The 20278-nt window shown below is 44.5% G+C and overlaps 1 protein-coding gene across 1 annotated transcript in view; it reads left to right on the forward strand.

Annotated features, from left to right (window-relative positions):
- The window catches only part of CGN (cingulin), a 22085-nt gene extending 2669 nt beyond the window's left edge, over positions 1 to 19416 (forward strand). Inside the window, exons 2-20 of the mRNA XM_006861422.1 lie at positions 514 to 614; positions 763 to 832; positions 936 to 1031; positions 3607 to 3734; positions 4582 to 4714; positions 5052 to 5264; positions 5681 to 5829; positions 6023 to 6155; positions 11988 to 12197; positions 12542 to 12748; positions 13451 to 13708; positions 14695 to 14865; positions 15423 to 15584; positions 16896 to 16985; positions 17417 to 17500; positions 17614 to 17732; positions 18054 to 18162; positions 18809 to 18972; positions 19275 to 19416. Of these exons, the coding sequence (XP_006861484.1) occupies positions 514 to 614; positions 763 to 832; positions 936 to 1031; positions 3607 to 3734; positions 4582 to 4714; positions 5052 to 5264; positions 5681 to 5829; positions 6023 to 6155; positions 11988 to 12197; positions 12542 to 12748; positions 13451 to 13708; positions 14695 to 14865; positions 15423 to 15584; positions 16896 to 16985; positions 17417 to 17500; positions 17614 to 17732; positions 18054 to 18162; positions 18809 to 18972; positions 19275 to 19416 (2739 nt within the window). The remainder of the gene's footprint in view (positions 1 to 513; positions 615 to 762; positions 833 to 935; positions 1032 to 3606; positions 3735 to 4581; positions 4715 to 5051; positions 5265 to 5680; positions 5830 to 6022; positions 6156 to 11987; positions 12198 to 12541; positions 12749 to 13450; positions 13709 to 14694; positions 14866 to 15422; positions 15585 to 16895; positions 16986 to 17416; positions 17501 to 17613; positions 17733 to 18053; positions 18163 to 18808; positions 18973 to 19274) is intronic.
- The last annotated feature ends 862 nt before the right edge of the window (positions 19417 to 20278 follow it).

Here is a 20278-nt window from a genome sequence, read left to right on the forward strand (position 1 = left end):
CATCTTCACATTATTTCCCCCCTTTTCCCCATTCCAACCATGTCTCAATCCCTGTATCCCAGAATTGCTCCAACTTTTAACTGTGCCTCAGTCACCAACATTTGCCAGGTCTGCTTAAGTCGGGCTTGGAGATGCTCTTGCAGAAACTCCACACCTTTGTCTCCCACTCAGGAATGCAGCTAAGTGGGAATGCATTTACCTCAGAGTAAAAGAAATCATTTATAAGCTCGAGTACATTAACTATCATTAGTGGCAAATTACTTGTGACATAGCTAACAGTTGGTTGAAATCTGCTTGCCCAGGAAAATCTGGTTTGCAACAATAACGGAGAGGTATTGTCCTGGACCTTTCCTGGCCCAATGCTCAGACCTCAACAAGATTGCCACCTGACCCGATTTCAGGCTTTTTCATCATATTTGAAGGGCCTCGTCTCCTGTCTGCCACTTCTCCATCTAATCCCCGTATACACCTCTGGCCTAATCATCCTAATCCTTTGGGTTTCTATTTCTGCAGTTTAAATCCACCCCAGACCTTCTCCGAGACCAGCAGGAGGCAGCCCCACCAGGCACTGTGGACCATGTAAAGGCCATCATCTATGGCATCCTGAGGGAGGGGTGAGTAGGGCCACCCCACAGTGGGAGGCACACCTTGCCTCTATTTCCCTTGTAGCTTCATTCCCCACCTCCTCTGTTTTTGACCTCTTCCTTGTTTCTGCTACCTTTTCCCTCTTCTAACCTTTGCTTCTGTTCTTTCATCTTCCAGAAGTTCAGAAAGTGAAACCTCTGTGAGGAGGAAGGTCAGTTTGGTGCTGGAGCAGATGCAGCCTCTGGTGGTAAGTGGCCTTCTTGGGGTGGGAGCAAGGGGTAGAGCTCAAACCTGGAGTCCTTGGAGGATCTGGCTGTGACTCACTATCTTCCTGCCCATGTCTCTGGCAGATGGCCTCTCCTGGTTCTGTTAAGGCTTTGACAGGGCAGGGGGACCTCACCCGAAAAGTGGAGGAGCTACAGCAAAAGCTGGATGAAGAAGTGAAGGTGAGGAGAGATTAGAGGTGTGAGGGGGATGAGGGACCCCAGGGAAATAGCCATGACTTGGAAATGAACTGAACTGGTGCCTTGACGCAATGGAACAAGCATTCTTGTGTCCCATGAGACAAGAGATAAGTGTGTGTACTAGCCTAGCAAGAACTTCTGAGATACTCTGAAACTCAGCAAGGCAGACCACCTGAGGCATCCAACTACTTTCCATTCCCTTAACTTTAGAAGTTCTTATTTCGGCTGTACCATTTATTTTATGGATTTTAGGCAGAATACCTAAGTTATTTACTCAAATTATTCTGCTTCAATTCTTTGTGTCTGAAAAACCGAGACAATAATACCCACTTACATTAACAATTATGATGGCAACAGTGGTAGCTGTCATTCATTGAACATCATTTTTGGAGTAGGTAGTGTTCTGGCTAGTATGTAATCATTAAAGCAACCTTGTAAAGTAAGCATTCTGGAATAATTTATGTTGAGAAGAACAAAGAGGTTAAGTAAATTGCTCAAGGTAGTAGATTGCAAAGGACTTAAATAATTCCGTCTTATTCCAGTGTATTTACATATGCATTTCATGCTGCCCCCACCTCAGTATTGCTCTGTATGTAATTGGGGCTTAGTAAGTGTTAGATTGTAACTTCTCTTGTCTCCTAGGAGTACAGTGCAGTAGTGTTTGAACCCAGTTGATAAGCTACCTGGGTTCAAAGATTGGTACCCTTACGTGTTGGCTGTGTGACTGACCTTGAGCAAGTTTTTGCTAAGCATCTGTTTCCCTAAATGTAAAATGACAATAATAATAGTATTGTATTTGTTATTTATTATTGTATAACAAATTACCCCCAAATTTAAGAGCTTAAATAAAGCAAACATTTATTATCTCCCTGTGGCTGAGGTCTAGGAGCAGCTTAACTGGGTAGTTCTCACTCAGGACTTGTCATGAGGTTCCATCAAGAAGAATGGCGTACTCAAATGGCTGTTGGTTGGAAGCCTCGGTTCCTTGCTCTGCACACCGCTTTATAGGACTACTCGAGAGTTTCATGACACGGCAGCTACTTTCCCCTAGAGCAAGTGATCCAAGCGAGAAGGCAAGGAGCGGGCCACCACACCTTTTTATGACTTAGTATTGGAAGTCATGTATGTCACTTCCCCTTTTTTCTGTTTACTAGAAGAGGGTCCTTAAGTCTAGCCCATACTTGGGAGGGGAATTAGGGTTCACCTTTTAAAACGCATGCCAAAAAATGTGTGGACATAATTTTTGTTGCTCTTGTTGAGAATATAAACAACAGAACATACATAACAATTTCTACTTGTACAATTCCATGACTCTGATTACATTCTTCAAGTTGTATAATTGTTGTCTTCCTCCTTTTCTGAATTATTCCTCTCCTGCTGACATAAACAAACACACTGCCTCCTGGGTTTCTTACCTAATCTTTTGAGTTGTTGTCGCTTTGATTCCATAATTTGGTCTATAGGGCAAGAGTGGCTCTGTCTTGCAGTGAGGATTCAGTAACTACATGTGTGAAATAAATAGTTCTTGAGTACTATGCAAGGCAGATATTCTTTACTATTGTTTGGTTTTAAAAAAAAACTTCAAGGTATATTTTTGGTTTAAGATTTAAGGATCAATAGTTTCAAGGATTCATGTAGCCTCAGTTGTTCCAGAAAGTTAGAATTCCATGAGAATTTGAAATTCTCTTCTTTAATCAAAACATTTAGTAATGGTAGCCAGGTACCAAGTTCTTCTCTGTGGACATATTTAAATGATCACAAGTATCAAGGGTTGTTCTGAGGAGTAAATGCAGATAACATACAAAAGGTCCCTAGGACAGTACTTGTCACATCCTTATTACCATTGAGTTGATTGTGACTCAATTTAGAACTGCTCCTTATGGCTTCTGAGACTGTAAATCTTTACGGGAGCAGAGAGCCTCATTTTTCTCCCACAGAGTGGCTGGTGGATTTGAACTGCCCACTGACCTTATGGTTAGCAACCCAGTGATTAACCCACAATGCCACCAGAGCGCCTTACTTGTAATATGTTGTTGTTGTTGTTAAGTGCCATCTAGTCAGTTCCGACCCATAGTGACCCTGTATAGGGTTTCCGAGGAGCAGCTGGTGAGCTTGAACCACCGACCTTACAGTTCAAATGGCTTTGCAGTCTGATGCATTGACCCACAGCGCCACACCAGGATGCCTGCTTGTCATATTGTTGTTAAATGTTGTTGAGTCGATTCTGACCCATTTCGACCCTGCATAGGGTTTCTGAGGCTATAAATCTTTACAGGAGCAGAAAACCTCATCTTTCTCCCGCGGAACCACTGGTAGCTTTTTATATAGTAAAAATATAATAAGTGCTGTTGTTGTTAAATATCCTTGAGTTGGTACTGACTGGTAGTGATCTTGTATATGGTTTCCACTGGAAGGTTTGAACCGCCGGCCTTGTGGTTAGCAGTCCAGTGCTTATCTTACAGTACCACATGAGCAGTCCTAATAAATTTTCTCTTTATCCCTCCTTCTAAGTGACTTTTCTCCCCTACCACTCTATATTCTCCCATGTTTTTTCCAGAAGCGGCAGAAGCTTGAGCCATCCCGTGTGGTGCTGGAGCGGCAGCTGGAGGAGAAGGCAGAGGAGTGTAGCCGGCTGCAGGAGCTGCTGGAGAGGAGAAAGGGGGAGGCCCAGCAGAGCACCAAGGAGTGAGTACAGCTGTGGGTGCATGGGGACTGCTGGGTGGAGTTCGATGCCTGTCCCCACGACTCAGAGACAGAGGGAAATCTCTAGAAGCTGGAAGAGGCAGAGATGATTTTAAAACAGGACCTTTCTCTTTACGCCTTTCCTCAGGCAGGTTAGTATGTAATGATTATAGTTCCATTTGCCTCATGTTCTTTATCTGTGAGATAAAATGATAATAGTACCTGCTTCAAAAGATTCTTTGAGGGATTCATTCATTTATTCAGAAGTGAATATTGTGTGGCAGGCACTGATCTCAGTTCCTGGGGTACATCAGTGAGTCATACAGATGAAGAACCCTGCTCTCTAGAAGTTTTGTTTCCAGTGAGAGGGTGGTGGTATGCCATCGAATCAGTTCTGACTCATCGCGACCCTTTACAAATATATAATATATGGAAATGTGTAACATTTTAAAAGGTGAAGTAGAGCTGGATAAAGCTGATCAGGAGAGATAGGTTATGGAGGGGCATATAGCAGGATAAGTAGGGTAGGCAAGGAAGACCTCATCGAGATTGTAACAAAGAGATTTAAATGAGAATATATGTAAAGTTTTAGAAACTTTCAGATGCTTATTGTTGTTGTTGTTAAGTACCGTGGAGTTGGTTCCGACTCATAGTGACCCTGTACAGGGTTTCCGAGGCTGTAAATCTTTACGGGAGCAGAAAGTCTCATCTTTCTCCCATGGAGCAGCTGGTAGTTTCAAACTGCCCACCTTGAGGTCGTAACCTCAGCCCGATTCGTAACCACTATGCTACCAGAGCACCTTTTCAGATGCTTAGTATTCAGTAAATATTATATATTGTTAATCATTAGGCTTCAGAACACTAAGCTCCTCCTGGACCAGGGTGAACGAATACGGCTTGGACTGCAGACCCAGGTGATGGAACTTCAGAGCAAGCTGAAACAGGCCCAGGGTTCTGAGCCTGCGAAGGATGTGCTGATGAAGGTAGGGAGCAGGCTTAGGTACCCTGGCCCCTGCATTCTTTCACCTGGAGTGTCCTTATGTTTGCTCAGGCACATTTTCTCCAAAGACTAGGGAGCTGGTGGCTTATTAGAGATACTCATTAGTGTGCTTTCAGGTAGACTCAATGGCAGGGGGAGGTGGGAGTCCAGAACAATGGGTTTCCTTTATTCTAAGTAGGCATATTATAGGGCAGAGAGTAGCTGGTACCATGCCTAGCATATAAAAGGTACTGAATAATATTTGCTGAATGAATGCATGAATTAATGGACAGATGGATCTTGATATGGGCACCCTGTGCTTCCACCTTCACTATTCCCAGGACCTGATAGAGACCCGGGAGCTTCTAGAAGAGGTCTTGGAGGGGAAGCAGCGGATAGAAGAACAGCTCAGGCAGCGGGAGCGGGAGTTGACGGCCCTGAAGGGGGCCCTGAAGGAGGAGGTGGCCTCCCGTGATCAGGAGGTGGAACATGTCCGGCAGCAGTATCAGCGAGACACAGAACAGCTTCGTCGGAGCATGCAGGATGCAACCCAGGCATATGACAAGAAGGGGTGGGGAGGAGCAGGCACTGTCAGGGAAAGGGGTTGCATTTTTGGGGTCTTGAGGCCTTGTATTTTTGGTATTTTTATTGTTATAAGCATAGTACACATGTGAGAGGTATTGAAAACCTTGCCTAGGAAATGTTACAAAGCAAAGGCAAGGTTTTGGCCAGAAGTACAATGAGGTTGTGACCAAAGCCCCACCGGAACTAACTGGGGTGGCTTCCTGTAGATGACAGAGGGGTGGACTGAGACGTGGGGAGAGAGCCTTCTGTTAGTATTGTACCAGGTGCCACTGGGGCTTCAGGGTGTGCAACTAGTACAGTGCTTTCTGGACCTAAGCTCCCCTTGTATGAAAGTAAGCTCTTCCTTCAGAACTCCCTTGTCCCTAATGCTCTCCTTCCCTCCTAGGACCATGCAGCATTGGAGGCTGAGAGGCAGAAGATATCAGCGCTGGTGCGAGGGCTGCAGAGGGAGTTGGAGGAGAGCTCAGAGGAGACAGGGCATTGGCAGAGCATGTTCCAGAAGAACAAGGAGGAGCTTAGAGCCACCAAGCAGGAGTGAGGACATTGCCCCTTTCTCAGGGATACTTCTTACATTCCATCTCTACCTATGCCCCCTGCTTCCACTTTCGTTTCTCAGATGTTCTTTTCTACATCTGCCTTCTACCCTTCTGATGCCCAGTGTGCTGGCCTCTAGGCAAGTGGCTTGACCTTCTTCCCTTTCCCCTTTATATCACCTTCCTGGACTCAGACTCCTGCAGCTGCGGATGGAGAAGGAGGAGCTGGAAGAGGAGCTTGGGGAGAAGACAGAGGCCTTGCAGAGGGAGTTAACGCAGGCCCGAGCTGGTGCTGGGGATACTCACCAGCTAGAGGAACTCAAGAAGGTACTTAGAAGTTGGGGGAAAGAAAGAAAGACCAGGTGGGGATATAAGCACTTGCCTCACTTTCTCACCAGAGGTGGATTAACTGGTAAGCATAGTATGCATCAGCTTATAGCAAGTAAAGTATGCTCAGGCTTAAGTTGTGTTTACGTACTGATCTGTAGTGAACTTGTTCATGCCCACGTGAAATTGTTCACTCTAGATTAGCAAGAACAATCAAGCCCTTTTGTACCTTGCTTTTTGGGGATCTCCACACTACTGTCTCAGATGTGCGTGGTTTTTCAGCCCCATCCTGCCTGCTCATGCTCAGCTTTGTCTTCTTCCCAGCACACACTCTCCATCCAGCAGTGCTGATCTTCTTGCTGAGTGGAGAAGTTTCTAATGAAAAGAGTTCTCAGTGGCCAGGTTGGGGTATAGCCAGCAGACCACTGGCTGCCTCCCAAGAGACCTCATGGATAGCAGCCTTTGGGTAGATTTTGTAAAACTCCAAGCTCATTTTTGAAGGCTCAGAACCCTAATTTGGTAACATGGCAAGGGTGTTCTGTCTTACTGAGAGGACTCATTAACAACATGTGTGAAATGATTTATAGTTAGAATGCCAGTTTTATGAACTTACAGTGAGTAACAAGAACTGTTGTCACATGGGCTGTGTTGTCACATAACACTTGTGTTGGCATGGTCAGCTGACCTACATGAGACGCCAAATGGTAATCTGAAGGCTGTTTAGAGAGTACAAAGTCTGGACATGGGGAATTAAAAAATTCCAGTGTTAATGTGTCTATCTCTCTAGTCAGCATGACTTTGTGATGGGCCTTAACACTTGAAGTTTGTGGTAAGATTTCCTCTCTTTGTTTTATTATTATTATTATTATTATTAAAAGAAAATTGTTTTTATCATACATGAATGTCAAATTATATACATAATAAATGATCATAAAATTAAAGGTAAGCATACAGATACTTTTTTTTATACTTCTGGTATTTTGGCATATTAAGGAATAAGAAAGTAACAGTTTTAGATAATTTAGATAAAGTATTTTAATTAATTATAAAACAAAAATCTAAAACCATTCTGACTCATAGTGATCTTATCTAGGGTTTCCAAGACTAAATTTTTAGAGGAGCAGACAGCCTCATCTTTCTCTTTTGGAGCGGCTGGTGGGTTTGAACTGCTGACCTTTCAGTTAGCAGCACAGTGCCCAACCCACATCACCATTATGCTTTTTTCATTTCGTTAATTGTAGAGACTGATGCTTATGGCTTCTGGGGATCCTTCTAAGATCTACATTTTTCTTAGTTGGCATGGGTGCTCAGTAGCAAGTTAACTAATCAGTACTTGGTTTTCATGTCTATGTCTATAAGAAAGGACCTCGGGTGGCACTGTGGGATAAGCACTGGACTGCTAGCCACAAGGTTGGGGTTTCAAACCTACCAGCCACTCCATAGGAGAATGATGAAGCTTTCTGTTCTTGCAAAAATATATAGCTGCGAAAACCCTATGAATGAATCAGAATTGACTCAATGGTAGTGGATGTTTGGGTTTATACCTATAAGATTGCCTAATTATAATCAAGGTAATAATTATATGTATATTTCTTTTTTCTGGTTTTATTATGGTAACAAAAAAATTGCTGTTTTAATAATTTTTAAATGTACTGATTTTTGTTGTTACTAAGTACCATCCAGTCAGTTCCGACTTAGTGATCTGTATAGGGTTTCTGAAGAGTGGCTGGTAAATTTGAGCTGCTGACTTTATGGTTAGCAGTCCAGTGCTTATCTGATAGTGTCATACCATTAATTACATTCATCATATTATGTGACCCTTACCATCATTTATTTGTAAACATTTTCATCACCTCAAACAGAAACTCAATACTCTTTAAACAAGGTAAAGCAACATAGCTTGAAGTGATGATTTTCCAGATGAATTAAATCCTGAGGTTAGACAAAATATCTGGTGGAGAAAAACATAACAAATGTTAACCAAATTAAGCATTAATATAATTTAAAATTCTGTTTTATTAAAGAAACTCTTGAAATAATTAAATTTTTACTATCTTGTTTTCAAGTTAATAAATATCCAGAATACTTTGAGGTCTATTAACTTTATATAGAAGCTGACACAGTGAACTTGGACATTCCTTTAGACAATCTGTTAATTTATCATTTGGGATAAAGCTGAAAAACTAAAAAGCATTAAGTAGTGTTTTTATTATGAATTATGTTTACATGGGAGAACATTAGATTTACATTCTTCCTATTGTATTTTGTTTCATTGTAATCATTACAATCCCCTCCATGCATCATGAAACACCCAAAGGATACACCCTGCAAGCCCGCCCCTCGGCCATCAGCACACAACCCCTCTCCCTCCCTGAGTCCAGAGTTCCCAGCTGCTCCATCTCTCCATGTCATCTTCTCTGCTTCCATCCCTGGTGTCACTGCTTCTCTGGATAGGGTCCTGCACTCTGCTCTTCGCACTTAATGGTCCCAGGGACCTCCACTCTTGGACTGCAAAATCAACCACTCCCTTCCTTTTGTTACAAAATGTCTACGTTTACATTTCCAACCAGCTTTATCTTTTGTATGTGGCAATCCAGTTATCTGTATATACAGTTTACTCAAGAAATAATTTTCCCACTTGGCACCATTGTTTGAAATTAATTATGCATTAATTTTAGTATTCTCAATTCTACTCTATTGATCCATATGCCAGTACTACACTGTACTGTGGGGAAAACTTTCAGTTTTTCACCATTAAGTGTGCTATTGTTATGATTAAGTGCCATTGAGTTAGTTCCGACTCATAGTGACCCAGTATAGAGTTTCCGAGGAGCAGCTGGTGGGTTTAAACTGCCTACGTTGTGATTAGAAGTTCACTGGTGATCTACAGCATCACACCAGGAGTCCAGGTATGCTTTTCATAGATACCCTTGATCAGTTTGAGGAAATTCTCTTTTCCTACTTTGTTGAGTGTTTTTATCATGAAGGGGTGTTGGATTTTGTTTTAATGTTTTTCTACATGAATTTAGATGATTGTGTATTTTCTTTTTTCTTCATTCTAATAATATGGTACATTGCTTTAAGATTTGTATGTTGAATCACGCTTGTATCCTAGAATAAATCCCAGTTGGTCATAGTGTACAATCCTTTCACTATGCTGTTGGAATTGGTTTGCTAGTATTTTGTTGAGGATTTTTATATTTATATTCATAAGTGATATTGGTCTGCAATGCCCTTTTCTTGTGATGTCTTTGTCGGGCTCTGGTATCAGAGTAGTACTGGTAATGTTACTCATAGAATGAGGAAGTGTTTCCTCCTCTTTTACTTTTTGGAAGAGTTTGTGAAGGATTGGTATTAATTCTTCTTTAAACATTTGATAGAAATTACCATTGAATCCACACGGTCTTACACTTTCCTCTGTGGAAAGTTTTTTTGATTACCAGTTCAGTATCTTTACTTAATAGGTATATTCAGATTTTTGGGTTCTATAATATATGATTTTTGTGTGTGTGAAAATATACATAACAAAACATGTCCATTCAACATTTTCTCCTTGTAGAGTTTAACAGGACAGGGTAGTGTTTCATTCTGTTGTACATAGGTTGCTGTGAGTCAGAACCGACTTGGCACCAGACAGCAATAACAACAGCAGTTCAACAACCTTGGTCACATTCTCTACATTGTGTCACCATTCTCATTATCTCTACTCAAATTGTTTCATCACCATTAACTTAGGCTTTCTGTCCTCTAAACTTCTCTGTGTTTTAGAATTACTGCTGGTAGTCTGATCTCATTTGGAACATGCTTTAAAAGCGCCCACAGCTCAAGGCAAATATTCTTTACTAGCTGAAGCTAAATTGTTGTTTACTTTAGAGATGACTTCATGGGATAGTTTTGGCTCAAGATTTAAAAAATTAACTCAGGGAAACAAATTTGAGGGTCCCCTCAGTCCCAATGGGTCCAGTAAGTTTGGCTTCTATAAGAATTTGAAAATATGTTCCACATTTGTCCTCTTTTAAATCTGGATTCATCTACTGAATCCCCATAGTTTTTGTTTTTAACTCTTTTTTTTTTTTTTAATGTTTTATTGTGAATTATGTGGTAGTTTACATGGGAGAACATTAGCTTTAAATTCATCCTATCTTACATCATTTCATTGCCATGGTTATAATCCCCTCCATGCATCATCAACCAACCAAAGGGTATACTCTGCAAGCCTGCCCCCCCAATCATCAGCACACAGCCCCTCTCCCTCTCTGGGTCTAGAGTCCCCAGCCATTCCATCTCTCCACATCATCGTCTCTGCCTCCATCTCTGGCATCACTGCTTCTCTGGGTAGGGTCCCGCACTTGGCTCTTCTCCCTGGATGGTTCTAGGGACCTCCACTCCTGGACTGCATAGTAAACCACTCCCCTCCTTTTGTTACAAAATGTCTAACTTTACATTTCCAACCCTCACAGTCCTGATGATAGCAATTTGAATCCCCATAGTTTTTGAAGTTTTGAATCCCATAGTTTTGAGTGTTAATGTCCAGCTAGGATTGAAACCTACTGCTTTATTTAATTAATGTGATTGTGGTATTTAATAATCCAGAGAAATTTCTCTAGTTTTTAAATTAATAAGGATGAGTCATACCTGATGGTAGCTTTCATATATGTACAACACAGACCACATTTTGGCCTCCTTTCATACATTTAACTTCCTCTACCTGGGCTGGTAGCATAGTGGTTATGAATCTGGCTGTGAACCGCAAGGTCAGAAGTTCGAAATTACCTGCTGTTCCACGGGAGAAAGATGAGGCTTTCTGCTCTCGTAAAGATTTATAGCCTTAGAAACCCTGTACAGGGTCGTTATGAGTCGGAATCGACTCCATGGCCCATAACAACAACACCTGGGCTGATGAATGCTTTTCCTGTCCCCCAGTGCTACCCACCCATCTGCCCAGTGGTGTCTTCTTGACCTTGAATCTTTCCCAGCAAGAGTTCTCTCCCTCTGTTGAACTCAGTGATGAAAGTCACATGTTGACTTTGCTTTGATTAATTATATTATTCATTCTGCATTCTTTCTATTACTCTGGTCCCTGTTCGATGACATGATTTTGAAAGGCCCCCACATATCCCTTTCTGTGTCTTGTGTAGTATGTGTTACAGTGCTGGTGCTTGGTTTGAACCTAGGGGTTAGTGGCATTGCAGGGATGATGGCAAAGGTCCTGAGCCTAAGCACTCTTGGTCCCAAGGTAGTCCCAGCTACTTCTGCTGTAAATCTACATACAGGAGAAGTCACTCTTAGTAGTGTACAGTTCTATGGGCTTTAAAAAGTACATAGAATTGTATATGTAGCACCAAAACCAAAACTCAGAGTAATTCCATCACTCCCCTGCTTCCTGCCCCTGCCTTTCTATAGTCAACCCCTTTCTGCCTCCAGCCTTTCCTATCCACAGATTTTTCCAAAATATCATCTATATGAAATCCTACCATATGTGGTATTTGTTGTTGTTGAGCTTGGTTTTGATTTAGCAAAAATCTAGCTGCTTCTTTAATTGTTCATCCTGAGATCCATCTATTCAGCTAAGCAGCAGGTGCCAGAGGTTCTTCTGAGGTTTTACAGAGCCAGGCCATGTGGTGCTGTAGGATAAGAACTGGACTGCAAGGTCGGTTTGAACCTCAAGGTCGGCGATTCAAACTTACCAGCCGCCCTCAGAGGCACTAAACAAGGGTCACTATGAGTCAGAACCAACTTGACGGCACTTAACAGCAACAGGCTGGTTAAATGAGGAACTATAGTGCCGATCCTGGCTGTCTTTGCCCGGTCATTATTACCCTTCCATTCCAGGAGCTGCGCCAGACACAGGAGGAGTTGCAGAAGCTGCAAACAGAGCGGCAGAGCCAGGAGATGGCTGGGCGACACCGCGAACGGGAGTTGGAAAAACAGCTGGGAGTTCTGAGGGTCGAGGCTGACCAGGGCCGGGAACTGGAACAGCAGAACCTACAGCTACAGAAGACCCTCCAGCAGCTGAAACAGGACTGTGAAGAGGCTTCCAAGGCAAGGGGAGTGGGCATGGGGTTTTGGAGGTGGAGGCTGAGGGGTCTGGAGGGCTGAAGAGCCCAGAGGGCGTGGAAATGACCTATCATGGGTATGTATCAACTAGATCTGTGGTCCTAAGTGTGTGGTGAAAACCAGCCAGTATTTGGCAGCGGGGAGACAGCTGTACCTGGTAGTACACACTGTGTGTCTGTAGGAGTGGGATTCTTAGGGAGGCCTCTGATTGGTGCTAACACCCTCTTTAAACTCTTATTCCGGTGGGTGCTCTTTGGGAGGATTTTCCTGGGAGAAGTAATGACCCTGGCCCCTAGGGTCTGAGCCGCTGCTTTCTGACCCATCCGCAGGCTAAGATGGCAGCAGAGGCAGAGGCATCAGTGCTGGGGCAGCGTCGGACAGCAGTGGAAACAACGCTTCGGGAGACCCAGGAGGAAAATGACGAATTCCGTCGGCGCATCCTGGGTCTGGAGCAGCAGCTGAAGGAGACACGAGGCTTGGCGGAGGGCAGGGAAGGGGTGGAGGCGCGACTTCGAGACAAGGTGCAGCGGCTGGAGGTCAGTGCTTCTGGCCACATTATTGGCTTCTGCTGGCTAAATTCCTCTCCACTGTCTATGTTATCCTTAGCGTGCTCTCTTTTGCCTCCCTAAACCCCAAGCCCTGGGTTTTTTCCTTGGATTTATTTCCCAGAGTATACTTGGGTGTGAATGTTTCAGCCTTTGTACTGGCATTCGCCTACACTTTGCTTGCACTCTGGGTCTTGATTTATTTACTGGTTCCTTTGAGTCTGCTTTTACTGTTCATACCTCTCCGGCCTTCCTTTTACCTAGGTTAACCAGTTACTGTCTAAATCAATTGACTTATGACCATCCCATGAGTGTTAGAATAAAACTGTTTTTCAGGGTTTTCAAAGGTTGCTTTTTTTCTAAAGTAGATGATCAAGGCTTTCTTAAAGTCTTGAGTCCTGATGTGGCACTGTGGGTTAATGCTCTGGGCTGCAAGGTTGGTTTGAACCGCAAGGTTAGCAGTTCAAGCTCATCAGCCGCTCCTCAGAAACCCTGTACAGGATCACTGTGAGTCAGAACCGACTCTAAGGCACTTAACAATAACAGATAAATCTGAAATGCCAGTCTTCCAGTTAGCAACCAAACACCTTACCTGTTTGTATCACCCAGGGATGACTCCCTCCCTCCTGATTCTTGAACCCAAGCTTTGTCTCCTTCTAGTCTGACCCCTCTCCCCCACTTCTTCCCTCTCAGGCAGAGAAGCAGAAGCTAGAAGAGACCCTGAACACAGCTCAGGAAGAGGAAGGGAGCCTAGCAGCAGCCAAGCGAGCTCTGGAGGCCCGGCTGGAGGAGGCTCAGCGGGGGCTGGCCCGCCTGGGGCAAGAGCGGCAGGCACTGAACCGGGCTCTAGAGGAGGAGAGCAAGCAGCGTGAGGCACTCCGGCGTGGCAAGGCTGAGCTGGAAGAACAGAAACATCTGCTGGACAGGACCGTGGACAGACTAAACAAGGAGGTGGGGTACACAGCACTCAGCAAGAGGCTCAACTTATACAGAAGCTTAACTGGCAGTGCGTGGGCAGGGGAATTCGGAAGTGTGGAGTGTTTGCTTTCTCACTTTCATTGCTGGGGTTCCCACAGCCAAATCCTCAGAGAGTGGCATCCTTCCTACGTCTCTTCCTTATTTATGCCCTTCCCCCATCCTTTATGGACTTGCTCCTTAGAGAATTCCTCCTGGGAGGGATATTTATCACTTTGAAGTCTATAAGCCATAAACATATGACTCTCCATTAATAGAATTTTGTCTTTGGAGAAGGGGAAGGAAACAAGGGAAATAAGTTGCATGGGGGTCTTTTTACTTTATGAAAAGTAAAAAAGAAAAGTCTTTTTACTTTATGAAACAATAAGCAGACGTGTTTCATTAATTCTAAAATGCACATTGTATTTTATCTCTGAAATCGGGTTATGCCACATGGTTTATGGAATGTCATAGTTCAGTTGGCATAGTTGTCTAAGGGTGGTGTATTTTTAAATAATTGGCATCTCAAGTGTGCTGAAATATAATCATTTAAGGTTTATTTTGTGTCAGGCACTGGGGTAAGTCCTTTATGTAATTTCATTAACTCAGTAATTCTTACAACAATACCTTGTGATAGTATTAATAGCCATTTTACAGATGAAGAGCTGAGACTCAAAAAGGGTAAGTTGCTTGCCTGTGGTAGAGGCAGTATTTGAACCCAGGCAGTCTATATAATCTTGTTGTTAAGTGTCATCAAATTTGTTCTGACTCACCCTGTATAGAATTCCTCAGGAGCAGCTGTGGGGTTTGAACTGCTGACCTTGTGGCTCACAGTCCAGTTCTGATCCTACAGCGCCACACCTTCCAGGCCCAGGAAGGAGCAGAATGGGGTTCAGGGAGAGTCTTAAAGCTGGTACTCTTAGCAGGGACGGAGACATCTTTTAAAGAGTGCATTTCTGAGAACTCATGTCTGTGCATTTCAGCTGGAGCAGATAGGGGGCGACTCTAAGCAAGCCCTGCGGCAGCTCCAGGCCCAACTAGAGGATTACAAGGAAAAGGCTCGGCGGGAGGTGGCAGATGCCCAGCGCCAGGCCAAGGACTGGGCCAGTGAGGTTGAGAAGACCTCTGGGGGCCTGAGCCAGCTTCAGGATGAGGTAGGAGCTCAAGAGTCACTCCTGAGTGGCAGGAGGTTGGGAACTATCCTAATGTCCGTGGTTTGAAGAGGTCATTCATTGCCTCTTAGCTGAATCTAGGGCCAGGGTGTCTGTCCTGGGGCCCAAGTTTAGGTCTAACTGCTTGCAGTGACATACTAAAGTAGGGAATGGTGGGGGAGTAGTCCACTCTGCATACAAAAAAATAGGGGATGCATCATCGGTGAGTCTCAAACTCTGCTGCACATTCGAGTCATCTACCTGGGAAGGTATTTAAGATCCCAGTGGCCAAACTGCATCCAATACCATTCAAATCATAGTCTCTTTGTTCTCTTTGTTTGGGGCTCAGGATCAGTCGTTTTTAAAACTTCCCAAGTGATCCCAATGTTCACAGAGGAATTTTAAAACTAAAAGTTGGTCTGCTTTTTTGTTATCTCTGTCTTGGCAATTCTAAAGAATGTCAGGGATAAGCTACTTCTCCATGCAGGGGAAGTCCACGGCCACCCCTTATCTCTCTCCTCCTCACTCCACTGCACTGTTGCTTTGTTCCATTTGTTCAGACCCAGAGGCTGCGGCAGGCCCTGCAGGCATCCCAGGCTGAGCGGGACACTGCCCAGCTGGACAAGGAACTGCTGGCCCAGCGGCTGCAGGGGCTGGAACAAGAGGCAGAAAATAAAAAGCGTTCCCAGGATGATAGGACCCGGCAACTGAAGGGCCTCGAGGTAAGAATGGTGACGAGTGAGCTGAGTTGGGTCAGGAGGAAGAAGGTCTGGGTCCTGGCACAGGTAGGACCTCTGGGGGTAAAGAAATCAGGACATGCCAAGCCTCTTTCTATATAAAAAAACCCATTGCCATCGAGTTGATTTGGACTCATAGCGACCTTATAGGACAGAATAGAACTCCCCTATAGGTGTGGCGCTGTGGGTTAATGCACCAGACTAAAAAAATCATTTGAACTACAAGGTCGGTGGTTCAAGCTCACCAGCTTCTCTTCAGAAATCCTATACAGGGTTGCTATGGGTCGGAACTGACTTGATGGCACTTCACAACAACAACTTAGATTCCCAAGGCTGTAAATCTATAGAAACTGAGTGCTGCATCCTTCTACCTGGAAATGGCTGATGGGTTTGAACTTCGACCTTCTAGTTAGCAGACAAGTGCTTTAACCACTACACCACTAAGGCCCCTCTTTCTGTACTACCACCGGGCGTCCTTTTTCACATGGAAAACTAGTAGCGCACAGTTGTTGGGTTGTGTTTTATAAGACAATATGAATCCATTCCCAATATTTAGAAATGTATAGATTCTACATTGAAAAAAACAAACAAAAAACAATTTCTGACTTCTTTTGTAAAATTGAAAGAATACGGTAATGCTGAGCTCATAGTCCTGTGCTCTCTGTGTGGCCACGGTAGGCTGGGACTGAGAGGTGTGGTTGGCTCCCCTTTAGACTGAGCTGTTGTTCATTTGGCTGTACGAGGCCATATAATAGTAACAACAGTGGCAGTGGCAGCAATGTGCCAAGCACTGTCGTACTCAATTCTCAGAATAGACCTGGGAGATGAGGAAAACTGAGGCACAGAGAGGTTAAGTAATTTGTCCATGGTCACACTGCTAGCAAGTGGGGGATCTGAATTTCAGACCCAGGCCATCTGGCTCCAGAGTCCATACTTTTAACCTTGACATGGTACGGCCTGATTTGAGTGTTTGCTCCCCTCTCTATGCTCTGGTGCCACAGTTTCTGACCCTCTCCACCTCAGCATTGGCCCAGGCATTTGGGCTTCCGTTTTCCCTTTTGGGAAACAGAACTCTGACAGTGAGAAATGAATTCTGGAATTTGTCTTCCTGCCAAAGGGTAATAATTAGAACATGCCTCACTCCTTCCCCTTAATGCCTCACCTGGCCAGCAGAGGGCACTAGCTCCATGCTAGCTCTTGGCAGGGACTAGGATCAAGAGGTTGTAGAGATGAGAGCACTCTGTGGAGACTGGGGTTTGAATGGGTCCTGGTCTGAGTGCATTCCCTCTGCTGCAGGAAAAAGTTTCACGGCTAGAAGCAGAGTTAGATGAAGAGAAAAACACTGTGGAGCTGCTGACGGACCGGGTAAATCGTGGCCGGGACCAGGTAACCCATTCATTACCTAAGCCATATCTGTTTCTGATTCTATAACCTCTTTCCCCTCTCAAAAACAACTTCCATCTCTTTCATTATCTGGACAGTTCTGGTTATAGAGCATCTGTACATAGATGGTTCTACCTTAGGCTCTTGTCTACTTCTGGCAGGATTTCTCAGGTGGAAAGAAGCCAGTAATTTAAGAGGAAGAAAGAACTCTGGTGGTCTGGGCTATTCTCTGACCTGTGTAGAGGCTACTTAAGTTCAGAAGGGATGCTAGTTCTGGTGGGACTCCTGAGGCATTGTTCATAAGTCTATCCATTATGATAGACTGTGATTTCTATTGGCCTGAGAACTTTTGGGATACTCTGCTTCACTAGGTTCAGCTTGCTGGTTTGTCTTTAGTTTCCCCAAGTCTGGTTCCCCTTACCTGCCCCCACTAGGTGGACCAGCTGAGGACAGAACTCATGCATGAGAGGTCTGCTCGACAGGACCTGGAGTGTGACAAAATCTCCCTGGAGAGACAGGTGATGGAGAGGGATGGGCAGCCTTCAGGGTTAGAACCAAGGAGGTGGGTAGAATGACCACAGAAGGGACTTGGGAGTGGAGTGCTAACCATGGAGGTTCTTGTCCCTCTCAGAACAAGGACTTGAAGAGCCGGTTGGCCAGCTCAGAAGGCTTCCAGAAGCCCAACGCCAGCCTTTCCCAGCTTGAGTCCCACAACAAGGAGTTGCAGGAACGGCTGCAGGCTGAGGAGAGGTGACATGAGCTTGTCCTTTTCTTTCTCCTCCCTCCCTCTATGTGCTTCTTCTTTGGAGTTTCCTCCACTTTCTACTCAGACCTGACCAATCTGGCTTGATCTCTAGAGAAGCCTTTTTTTTTGCTAAGAAAGCAGAGAGAGAGTTGCAGAAATTCTAAAATTGCAACCACCTCTATCTCCCCAGTTCTTTGATCTACCCTAGTGCTTCCCTAGTCTAATGGTGGGGCTCAGGACTGAGGGAATCCCTAGAGGCAGTAGTAGGTGACCAGGGGAGAGTTCTCTTAGAAATGGCGTTAACCATAGAATTTCCCTGCGCTTAGGGAGAAGTCGGTTCTGCAGTCCAGCAACCGAAAACTGGAGCGGAGAGTTAAAGAGCTGTCTATCCAAATTGATGATGAGCGGCAGCACGTCAATGACCAGAAAGACCAGGTAAAAATGTCCATCCAGGGCCAAGCAACCATGTGGCAAGTAAATGTTATGTAGTTGCTTAAAGGAAAGGGAAGCCGCCATCTTCCACATTTCCTAAACTTAACTTAGACTTTTTTTTTTTTTCAGTATAAGAGAGATTAGATAAGGAACAACTCTAAGATTGGACTTTATTATTATGAATTTGACTGTTGAGTCAATTCCAACTTAAGACACCCTTTATGTGTCAGAGTAGAACTGTGTTTTATGTAGCTCTCATTGGCTGATTATTTGGAGGTGGATCACCAGGCTGTTTCTCCTGATGCTCTCTGGGTAGACTTCAACCTTTTGGTTAGCAGCCAAGCACACTGACTGTACCACCCTGGGACAGAATTAGACCTCATTAGTCACAGTAAGCACGTACATTGAATGAGCTTTTGACATGCTAGTGTATGGATTCATTTAATCCTCAGGACAACCCTATGAGGTTATTGTCATTGATTGTCAAGTTTTCGACATGAGGATTCCACTGAGGAACAGAGAGGTTAGGGAACTTGACCATGTTATTTTTCCAGGGATAATAATCCTTTGTCAAGATTGTTTCAAGGGGAGGGTCCCAGGCCATGGCATCAGGTACTTTTCTAATGTGTGGACTTGGTGTCCTGCCCAGCTAAGCCTGCGGGTAAAGGCTTTGAAGCGGCAGGTGGATGAAGCCGAAGAGGAAATTGAGCGGCTGGATAGCCTGCGGAAGAAGGCCCAGCGTGAGCTGGAGGAGCAACACGAAGTCAATGAACAGCTCCAGGCTCGGATCAAAAGCCTAGAAAAGGACTCCTGGTATGGCTGCCCTTGTGCAGAAAGGGAGTAGACTCTTCTAACTGGATAAGAAGGGACTTTGCAGATAGACATTTATTCCTGTCTAGAAGTCAGCATGATTACTCTTAGAATCTCAGCCATTCTCTATATCCTATCATCCCAAATCTCTGATTTGTAGGGAATTGTATAAGTAGCTTTAGATCTTAGAAGAATTGGAGTTTACTTAGCATGAAAAGGGTGGCTGGTGGCTGTCTCTATTCTTCTACTAGCATGGAGTTAGTGCCCTTCCTTAACCAATATTCCTCTCTCTCTCTTGGACTCAGGCGTAAAGCATCTCGCTCAGCTGCTGAGACAACGCTCAAACATGAAGGACTGAGTTCAGATGAAGAATTTGACAGTGTCTATGACCCCTCATCTATAACGTCACTGCTTACTGAGAGCAACCTGCAGACCAGCTCCTGTTAGTTCGTGGTCCACAAGGGCCCGGAAACCAGTCCTATCCTGACCAGCCTTGCTCTGCTTTATCTTGCTGTGCCTTGGCCAGCCTTGGATTCCTCATTCCTACGGGTGACCCAATTATTCAGACCTATAATAAGGGCAGGGAGATTGGAGTGATGATGGTAAAAATGGTAGCACAGCTAAACTGATGGATGGACTTCACCATTACTTAGACAGTTGGTATCTTGGGCCAACCAAGTCCCTCCCTCGATTGCTGACCTCTCCCTCTTCTCCCTCACAGCAGGATGGTCAGCAGATAAGCTGAGGAGAACTGAGCAGGATAAGAAGGGATAGACATTGCCATGTGTATAAAGCTTTATTTTTTCAACTCTTAAACCTTAAGGCTCAGGGAAATAACCTATGTGATTCTGCGCCCTTGACTCCTGAAACCCATTTTCCTCCCGCTCTGGAGCAGGAGGATGAGGAGGGACATAATAGACAATGGATATGCTGGCATGGCTCTTGCCACTTAACATATGCTTTTTTTTGCACAGTCATGGGGCCTACAAGGTAGTCCCAGTATCCCTTCTCTTCCTCTCACGCCAGCAAATCCAAGGAACTCTTTCTCCTCTCCTTCCCATAATCAGCATTCCTGCCTTCCTTCTAGCCTCTCAGTGCCTTAACCAGGGCGAGAAGATATGAATGCTCTTCTTGCCTTTTATACCTGCACATTCATACCTCTTCAAAGCCCAGCCTTTCTACAACTGGGGCCCTCAGTCTTCCCTGCTGCTCTAGTGACTGCTTGGGAGAGCTGCCAGCTTCTTTGCTGATGAGAGGAACTTTGATAGGGCTGTGATCAGGTGGTGGGGGCCTGGTTCTGCTCAGGGTT

This window comes from Chrysochloris asiatica, unplaced genomic scaffold (assembly GCF_000296735.1).
Source record: "Chrysochloris asiatica unplaced genomic scaffold, ChrAsi1.0 scaffold00042, whole genome shotgun sequence".
NCBI classification, from domain to species: domain Eukaryota; kingdom Metazoa; phylum Chordata; class Mammalia; order Afrosoricida; family Chrysochloridae; genus Chrysochloris; species Chrysochloris asiatica.